This window comes from Coptis chinensis, chromosome 9, assembly GCF_015680905.1.
Source record: "Coptis chinensis isolate HL-2020 chromosome 9, ASM1568090v1, whole genome shotgun sequence".
Classification (NCBI taxonomy): Eukaryota; Viridiplantae; Streptophyta; class Magnoliopsida; order Ranunculales; family Ranunculaceae; genus Coptis; species Coptis chinensis.
This window is the reverse complement of record NC_141464.1, coordinates 1,172,985-1,183,297: the sequence shown is the minus strand read 5'-3', so window position 1 is coordinate 1,183,297 and position 10,313 is coordinate 1,172,985. Positions and strand designations below refer to the sequence as shown.

At 36.4% G+C, this 10,313-nt stretch overlaps 1 protein-coding gene across 1 annotated transcript; it reads left to right on the top strand.

The window, feature by feature from the left end:
* The first annotated feature begins 7,180 nt into the window (after positions 1 to 7,180).
* Positions 7,181 to 9,525, top strand: LOC147474341 (uncharacterized). The gene is made up of 5 exons (XM_086583546.1): positions 7,181 to 7,243; positions 7,400 to 7,544; positions 7,668 to 7,776; positions 8,667 to 8,719; positions 9,275 to 9,525. Exons 1-5 carry the CDS (start codon positions 7,181 to 7,183, stop codon positions 9,523 to 9,525), a joined length of 621 nt encoding a protein of 206 aa, XP_086439672.1.
* Positions 9,526 to 10,313: the final 788 nt, after the last annotated feature.

Sequence of the window (10,313 nt, the reverse complement as noted above, 5' to 3'; positions counted from 1 at the left end):
AGTGTCCATGGCGTGTTACCTGTATAATAGGTCACCAGTTCCAACTATAGATTGCAAGACACCTTATGAGGTGTGGTCAAGTAACCCAGCTGATTATAGTATTTTGCGAGTGTTTGGATCAACTGCTAATTACTACTATGTGAGGGAGGGCAAGCTAGATCCTAGAGCTAAGAAAGTCATATTCTTAGGCTTCGCAAATGGGGTAAAGGGATACAGATTGTGGCGTCTAGAAGACCACAAGTTCTTGGTCAGTAGAGATGTTATGTTTGATGAGACTTCCGTGTTATCTTTCAGTAAGCCGAAAAGAGCTGGGTAGAATGGTGAGTCTATAGAAGTTCAAGCCACTGAGCTTAAGTTGTCTGATGCAGCAGATGACTGGTTGGTTCATGATGAGGTACCAAATCATGGAACCACACAACAACAGGAAGAAGAGCAAGAGCGTCTGCAACTTGTATTGGCTGACCCTAGGCCAAAGAGACAAGTTAAAGAAGTGCACAAGTTTGGGCATGAGAAGCCGGTGAAACACTATGGTCAGGTGGATTTAGTGGCATATGCACTGAATATCGAAGATGATGAGCTAGATAGTTTCAAGGAAGTTGTTAGAGATGCTCATTACAAAGATTGGTTGGTTGCTATGCAAGAAGAGATGGAATCTCTTGATAAAAATCACACATGGGACCTAGTTTTATTGCCAAAAGGCAAAAGGACTATCGGCAGTAAATGGGTGTTCAGAAAAAAAGAGGTCTTTCTTGAGTCCGACAGTACTGGGTACAAGGCAAGAGTAGTAGCAAAGGGTTTCTCACAGAAGGAAAGAATCGACTACAATGAGGTATTTTCCCCAGTGGTCAAACATACTTCCATTCGTGTGTTATTGAGTTTAGTTACTCACTTTGACTTGGAGTTAGAGCAACTTGATGTGAAAACTCCTTTCTTGCATGGGGACTTGGAGGAAGAGATCTCTATGAGACAACCTGAAGGGTTTGTTGTTGCTGAGAAAGAAGATCATGTATGCAAATTGAATCGGTCATTGTATGGGTTAAAGCAATCGCCCAGGCAATGGTACAAGCATTTTGACACATTCATAATGCAACATGAGTACACCCGAAGTAAGTATAACTGTTGTGTTTACTTTCGTAGACTTCGTGGTAATGACTTCATCTATCTCCTGCTTTATGTGGATGACATGCTTATTGCTTCCAAAAGCATGGTGGAGATAGACAAGTTAAAATCTCAACTTAGCTCTGAGTTTGAGATGAAAGACTTAGGTGGAGCCAAGAAGATATTGGGCATGGAGATTGACAGAGATAGGAAAAAGCGACGGATAGTTGTATCTCAGAAGAAATATCTTCAGAAAGTAATTTCTTGATTTGGTATGGAGAATGCAAAGTCGGTTTCCACACCTTTAGCTGGGCATTTTATGCTTTCAACTAAGTTCTCACCTAGTTCGGTGGAAGAACAAAAGCATATGACTAATGTTCCTTATGCAAGTGCTATGGGCAGTTTGATGTATGCTATGGTGTGCACACGCCCAGACATTTCACAGGCAGTTAGTGTTGTAAGCAGGTATATGGCAAATCCTAGGAAGCAGCATTGGGAGGCAATGAAATAGGTACTAAGGTACTTGAAGGGTACCTTGGATGTGGGATTAGTTAAGGTGGAGGCACTTGTTATGTCAGTGGGTATGTGGATTCAGATTATGCAAGTGATCTAGATTGACGACGATCGACTACTGGTTATGTGTTTATGATGCATGCTGCACCGGTTAGTTGGAGGTCTATGCTACAGGCTACAGTTGCTCTATCCACTACTGAGGCAGAGTATATGGCAGTGGCAGAGGTAGTGAAAGAGGCACTATGGCTTCGAGGTCTTCTGGATGATATGGGTATTGAGCAGAACAGTATTGTTTTGTATTGTGATAGTTAGAGTGCTATTCATTTGGTGAAGAACCAGGTTCATCATGCTCGGACCAAGCATATTAATATCCGTTATCACTTTATACTAGATGTCGTTGAGGATGGTGATGTCGCACTTGAGAAAGTGGACACCCATGACAATCATGTTGATATGTTGACAAAGGTTGTCACCGGAGTTAAGTTCCAACACTGTTTGGACTTGCTCCAAATCCCACATGCTTGAATGAGCCCTTTGTGGGCATGGCCCTTCGGGGCAGTTGACTGCGAGTCTTCCTTGTTGGATGTGTTCCTACTGGATGTGTTCTTGCTGGATGTGTTCGGCTCAGTTTTATATGTTAAAACCTCACCGAGGTGGAGAATGTAAAGAAAAAGGGTGATTTTTTGCTTTTCTCATATAGGGCGCACCCTGCACTCCCTCTTGCCTTGACAAGGGCGCGGGTCATGCTCATGCCTTTGTTGACATCCAGAGTCTTCAGTGCACCCTGCGCTCCCTCTTACCTAGACAAGGGCGCGAGTCGCGCTCCACCGTATTTCAGCTCGAATTTGACTTATTCCGGAAGTTTTCTGAAATAGTATAAATATAGGTTTTTTCTGTAGAAACCTAACTTAACCAAAACCAAAAAAGATAGTGATTATAAGTGAGCAATTCTTTGTGAGTGGAGTGTTCATTCTTTGTGAGTGAATTGAGAGACTTGTAATCTGTTACTCTGGACATCAAGGAAAGCTTGGAACTCGCAGTGTGGACGTAGGCAAATTGCCGAACCACGATATATCTCGTCTTGTGGTTTGTTCTTCCTTTATATTAATTGTTTTACTTTATATGCTTGTCATTTGATATTGAGAAGTGTTGGGATATTACTTTGGAGGGTGTTAAAGTCTTGTCTAATGTGAAGGATCGATCCTTGTGTAGGATTGATCTATTTGTTGTGGGTAACGTTGTTTCCACATTGTCCTATTCACAACAGAATGTTTAAGATGCTTGAACAAGTTTAATATCTCTTTAATTTTTGTTTGGATAACCAATATGAAATTACATTATAATCTTAAACTGATATATACCTTAACCAATAATTCAATAATTTTTCTCAATATGTCGTCAAAGTTTAAACTTAACCTATCATTAGATTGGAGGTCACCGATAGTATTTGTGAGCATAGGTGCTCTACTAGTTGTCCTAATATCACTCAAGCTTTGACTTATATATAACTCGGTGTATAAGCAAGTTATTGGAATGCCCTTTAACTAGGAAAACTTTACTAATTAACAAAGATTAAATCATTCTCTGGCAAAACTCAATTGAACATTTAATTTCTTACTGAAAAAATAATTGAATTCTTATGTTTCCATAGCACCACCATTGAATGGAAGACAACTGCTTTTCATAGTTGTTAAGTGAATAGACTCGTTTGTTTAGTTCAGGATATATAGCCTCGTTAAAATTGGTGAAGTATTGCTAGATTCTTGAACCATTTCAATAGCCATCCCATATTTTATTAGCAAATTTACATTCCCATAAGAGGCTTCATATCTTGCTGGAAACAAGGACATCTCAGCTCAATGCTATTTTGACACAATGACACTTATGCTTTTAGCAGCAAGATTTGCATGTTCTATCTGATTTTTATACTTCTGGGTAGTAAAAGCATATTTGTGATGAATATGGTGGTTCCACACTCCAACTTTAGCTCTGAGCTCTTTGCATTTTATAGACAAATGTTAGCAGTGTATTACTGTAAAACTTCATCTCATAGAATAGCTTCAGTACTAGTAGAGTCTTTTCATTCAAAACAAAGTCTTCTATTATATACCAATAGAAAAGCTATGGTACGCGGGGTGTATCGGTGCATAGGATTCTCAACCACTCATGTTTAATAACATGAACAGGTGAATAAGTTTCTCACATAGGGGGAAAAGGGTAACACAGAAGCACAGCAGCGATTCTTTCTCAACCTTAACTTCTACCTCTTGAATGTCAAAACCATATTTACTAGAATTAGTCATTCATATATTTCAAGTTGGTTGCATGTTTGTCTCTGTGTTATCAAGAAAATTAAAAGTAAAAAAAAAATAATGACAAAGTTAAAAATAACAAGAAAAATATAATATAAAATCTCTCCTCAAGCATTTAGAAATCCTTGTGAGTAAAAGAAAATTATTCATCTGCATGAGTGACTCTTTAGTACATTGTTATTATATCTTGATGGAGTAGCTATGAAATTTCCTTATTTTCTTATAAACATTTCATATGATCTGACCTTTTATTTTCCATTTTAGGTGTCCCTTTTTTTTTTTTCTATAAATGTGTGCAAGATCTAGTTGAGAATGAGTGGTCAGAAGATGTCTTGGGCAAATAATATTAAAAGATATGTCGAGTGAGTTGGAAGTCTCGCTGGCCTGTTGCTTTTAATGTTCTCATCTACATTGGAGTTTTTATACCTCTCTCGTCCTGAAATTCCCATCTTAAATGGGTTTTACTTGACTGTGCCTGCTAAAAAAAATTGTGGCACTTGTTGGTCACAATGGTTCATGAAAAAGTAGAATAATTCCTCTCATGGAGAGGTTTTATGATCCTATATTAGGTATATTTGGATGAACATTTTCTCATACATTGTTGGCATGTTTTTTTTCATTGATTTAATATTTTATTTATTTAATTTTTATTATTATTAATTTTTAGTTATGTTTCATCTATATCATCTATCAGACTTGATATTGAATACATTTTGGCCTGCTTTCAGGAGAAGTCCTGTTGGATGGTGAGAATATTAAGAGTCTTAAACTAGAATGGTTAAGAAGCCATGTAGGACTGGTCACACAGGAGCCTGCTTTACTTAGTTTGAGCATTAGAGATAACATTGCGTACGGACAATCTGCCACGCCCGATCAGATCGAGGAAGCTGCTAAAACAACGCATGCACATACATTTATCAACTCCCTTGAGAAGGGCTATGAAACATAGGTAGAATATATGTGATATACAAAGTAAAGATGCAACCCACGACACATTTTCCATCTTGACAATATACAAAGTATCAACTTGTGAAGTCCTAGAATTATAGATATTCCCATCTCGTTAAGAGTGCAATAAAAAAAAACTCGAAAACTCTCGCAAAGAACACCCCCAAAACCTCTGAGTGGGGAGATCTTAAATAATGACTATTATCATAGCAAAGTCATGTATCTTAATGCTTGGTATTAATTAAGTTATTAATGGAAGAATTATTCTTTTGTTGATATTCCTCTATTTTTATGCATTTTAGGTGGGCAGAGCTGGGTTGGCATTAACGGAAAAACAAAAGATTAAACTTTTGTTGCCAGAGCAGTGCTTTCAAATACATCTATTCTTCTTTTTGATGAGGTGACTGGTGGCCTTGACTTTGAAGCAAAAGGGGCTGTTCAGGAGGCTCTAAATATTCTCAGGTTGGGGCGATCAACTATTATCATGGCTCGACGTCTTAGCCTAATAAGAAATGTTGACTATATAGCCGTGATGGAGGAAGGACAGCTTGTTGAAATGGGTACCCATGAGGAACTGTTAGCCATCGATGGCTTGTATGCAGAGTTACTTAAATGTGAAGAAGCCGCAAAGCTTCCCAAAAGGTATAACCAATGTCTATTTTACATTCAACATTTTACTGCCTAAGTTATTGTCATGGAAGACAATTGATATGCTTTGGGAAGTCTGAAAATAATTGTTAAATTGTTATCTGATTCGGCAATGCTACTAGAGATTCTCATTTCCTGTTCATGAGTTTCCCTGTGCACTAGTTTAGTTATTACCATATGCATGGTTAAGATGAAAGTTGCATCATTTGCAATCCCTTTTGCCCTTTCATTTTTCATTTTTATTTATATTTTTTACCAAACTCTGCATGTTTGGTGTGTTTGCTTGTTAGAAAATATTACATGCATACAAAACTTTTGATTAATTGATAACTCAAAGTTATATCTATTTACCGAGGATTTTTTACACTTTAATGGGTTCTAGGGACATATATGTTTGACATACAAAATCACTCATCCAGACAACCACAGGATCTTGAAATTTTAAAGGCTAAAAGATTGCCACGTGTCGAGTCAAAATGGTGAATTCTTTGCTTTCTAATTCAACTCGAGCCAAGCCAAGTGCACTTGAGTTTCTATAACAACTTCTAAGTCCTCGTTGTCTTTTGCTCCGTGAAGCCTAGTGTTTTCGAAGCTCACTTATTGTTTGGGGTTCAATTGGTCGGAGATGCGTTTGTTTATTATTTACAATGTATCATGGCCTGACATGGTATATATCCATATATACTTGTCTTGCACTTGAGCTTATTGTTTCCTTGGTTGCTAAATAATTCAATTAGAAATTCATATGTAGGGGCAAACTTAGCAGGGGTCCATTATGTGTAGGCGTTGCACGATTGAAAATTGTTAAAGTTTCTTATATTCTAGATCTATTTAATACTAAATTGTGTTTTCCTTAATACTTATCTTCCTTAATCAATATAGATGATTGGTTGCGCATTGTTCTTAAAAGCTCACTCTGGAGTGTTCATTAAGTTACATGATATAAAGGAAAGTAGTGATAATTTTTGTGCCCACGGTTGTTGCAGGCCTTTGAATTGATTTGGTTAGTAATGGGCTTATGCAATCCTATCTTAGCATCTTGCTAAGGACCAGGAGGTCTTCCCATTTGGGCTATTTTGCAACCATTGAGATTTTTCATTACCAACACATATACATCCGGTAGTTAATGGACTAACATTTAGCAAACATTAGCAATACAAGTATCCGTTGGTAAATATTATGTAACGTTTCTTGTATATTTTCTAACCCTTGTGTATATGTTACAGAGTTGATAAACAAAAAGGGAAAATAATTAAATTGTCAAAAACAAAAATCACTTCGCTAAAAATATAACGAAAACTTAAGCGGGAAATAACAAAAATTTAAGTGGGATTTTTTTTTGCTCTAGCCGCTCATCTAAACCCCGATGGTCTAAAAAGGAGAAATCAATAACAAGTGAATGAAAAGGAAAAAAAAAAAAAAAAAAAAAAACAATGGAGTGGTGTTGCCGCGCCGGCCAAGGTTTCGATTCCTTACTAGGTAAGCTATAAGGGTGCTGAGTTTGAAGTTATTGAAGCCCTATTAGAGGGAGAAATGCTAGTACGACAATCTCCCTTGTTTCTTTGACACATGCACACAGGTAAAGTGTAAACAATGCTTCTCACATGTAATTATTAGATATTATGCTTGTTATTTTGATTATTATTAATAAAGTGTAAACAATGCTTCTCACATGCTCCAAAGACGACCACATTTGGGGTGAAGAAAGTTGGAGCTCTAGCAGGGTATGTATGCATTGTTACGTGTACGTGTGTTTTCATCAGAATCCTTCCATTGACAAGACTTTGACTAACATGTTGTTTTAGTCTTCCTTGAATCTGTGGATAGCAGTTGTATTTTCCTCTGTCATCTATATAATAATTTTGTGCCCCTCAATGCAGGATCTACGTGGCTTCAACCAAGCTTCTAGTCACCGTACAAGTTTCAGCTCGAGTTTAAGTGATTCTGATCATCTATTTCGGAAGGTTGAACCAGCTTATTCCTTTGTGGGAATGCACTGTATTTTTGACACCTGTAAATCTTCAGGTGTTTTTTGATTGATTTGGAAACTGTTAATTCTTTCATTGTCGATTTTTCTTAAGGCTTGATCATATGTGACGGGCAAGTTATTGTTTCAAACAATGCAAACTAATATGGTGTTATTTTCAGTGATGGTCTTGAAGTTTGGGCGCATGAGTTCGGATTTACTTGCATATGGTGCATCTGACGGAACCTTGATAGTTTGTAGCATCTCCCAGCCACCTTCAATCATCAAGGAGTTGAGAGGCCATTCTAAAGATGTCACAGGTTGTACTAAGTAGTATTTTACTGATTTGGGAATCATTTATTTAATTTTATTTGAATATTTTAGAGGATCGGTTTGTTTGTTTGTTTGTTTGTATGTTCTGTTTTGTTTTCAAAAAGAGATATGGGGTTAAGAACTAATCAGAGGAAATTACAGTCTAATATAGACCGTCCCTATGCCATTTTCTACTATTAACAGTATGTTAACTAAGTTTATATCTAGAGACGAACAAAGCCCCACACTCCCTACATTGTCCTCTGAATCATCCCACAAGAAGTTCATTGTGTTGGAGTCAAGTCTGGAGATGGCAATTTGGGGCAGAAAAATAAAAAATGGGTTATATAATACTTCAGAAAGAATTTTGATGTGAGCCAGGCGGATCATTGTCTGCCTAACAGTTAGCAAAAATATACCCTTCTACTCCTTGTAAGGCATCATTGATTCATTAGGGTAGACAAACCATGTTAAGTATTCAAGTATCATTGTGTATGCTTTAAAAAATTTAATGAAGAGAGGCAATCACAGTCTTGACTTCCTTCTTGGAATAGATATTAGTAATGAGACTGAATGTTGTAATATTTGTTGCTTTAACTGCTGTAGACAATAGACTTACTAATATTTTAGTAGTTATTATGACTCCTTTAGTAGAAAATGCACTAGAGATCAGAGTTTGGTGTTTGCTTATTATTTCTTTCTCTTTGCAGTAGTTGATTTTTGTCTTGTTACATTCTTCCTTCTCCAATTCATTTATATACTCCTACAAGATGATACGAAAGTCAATGATGGTTCAAGTTTAGAACTAATAGTGGTGGACTTTATCTTGCATGATAATTTCTACTTATTTGGTTATGTTGTTTTGACAGAGGGCAGATGCATCCACTGATTGGAAGGAAGTTACTTCTCCAGATGGAAGAAGGTGAGTGATATTCCATCTTTCATTTTTGGTCTAAAAATATATAAGATGTATAAATTTTCTTCCGGTTTGGTAAGCTAGAATGTAATTCCCATTTTGTCTTGTTCTATCATCTTCATTTTCTCCGCTAAAAAAAGAAAAAAGAAAAAAGAAAAAAGAAAAAGAAGAAAATATAGAAGCATCTTAAAGTGACGGTTTGGATTGTGCTTTAGCCTATTGTATTCATAAAAATCCGTGGTTTTAATATGTTGATATTTCCAGGTACTATTACAACAAGGTTGCAAGACAATCTAAATGGAGCTTGCCTGATGAAATGAAGGTATTTAAGAAAATCTTAATGAGCAATTTGGCCTTAGCTTCTTTTCTTAACCCACCCCCACCGTGGGGTCTCTCTCTCTCTAATTGGAATTTGAAAATGCTTAGTTGGCTCATGAACAAGTCGAAAGAGGGGATACTCAGCTTTGGCGACCCGAGAAATTCTTGTGTTTCTCAAGCCAGTTTTTGTCACTGTCTCACCGGAGGAGACATCACCTATCTTATCTTCTGCAATATCTGCAGTATCAAGTCCAGTTCCTGTAGTACATGTCGCTGCTGTTGTCGATCCACTCCAAGTTGTGACTTCTGGGGAACCATCCATTCCTATTGTACCTTCATCTGCATCAGGCAATGACACTGGAGCTAAATCTCCTGTGGTAACTGTATGTCCCTCACCTGCAGCTGAAAATGCTGGGGTTACTGCTGCTTTAGTCTACACAACTGCGACAAGGTATGCATTCACTGAGCTGAATTCATGCTCAATATTTAGTTGAGAACTTGAATTTTCCTTATTAATAAGTAAGTATGTGAGATACCATTTATTACATACAAAGAGTGTTAGCTCATTCACTAATTCATAAAATCATGTTTAAATCAAATTATAATATATCAAGTCGGTACTAGTGTTACTAAAGGAGTAAAGGCTATGGGATTTGGAACGCATACGAGCAAACCATACTAGATAGATAGTATTGACATAGTTTGGGATTTTGGAATTCTCGGAATTCCGATAAATCTAAAAATCGAAATTGACAATATTTTGACCCATGTGAAATATTGATTTCGACAAGATTTCAGAATGATTAATATTTCGACCCTATGTTGTATATTCCAATTTTTTTTAAAACCGAAATATCCTACATAATTCCAACATTCCATTCGGAATTTTGAACATTGAGTATTTGATGACATGCACGCTGAGGCAAAAGAGAAACAAGTCTATCTAGTTCGAAGTTTATTTCATCGACAAATGTCTAGGGACGAACCCAGGATTTTCACCCAAATATTCAAAGTCAATCAACATTGATTTATACATTTTGTAAGAAAATTTGTATTTTTAAACTCTCACAATTTTTTGTTAAAAAAGAATAGCTAATAGGCAAATTTGAAATATATATATATATATATATATATATATATATATATATACTAAAATGCAAAACTGAAATTCTTACTTTTTATCTTCAATAATAAAACTTAATTACGTTTTCTCTGTTTTTTCTTTGGATAACCAAACTATATTTTTTGAAACACTTGGAAACACATATATAAGCAGGAAATG

Coding starts and splice junctions, on each gene's coding strand:
- LOC147474341 (XM_086583546.1), top strand. CDS start 7,181: ATGCTTCTCACATGCTCCAAAGACGACCACATTTGGGGTGAAGAAAGT. Junction 7,777..8,666: donor CCACCTTCAATCATCAAGGA/GTTGAGAGGCCA, acceptor TTGTTTTGACAG/AGGGCAGATGCATCCACTGA. Junction 8,720..9,274: donor ACTTCTCCAGATGGAAGAAG/GTGAGTGATATT, acceptor CAATATCTGCAG/TATCAAGTCCAGTTCCTGTA.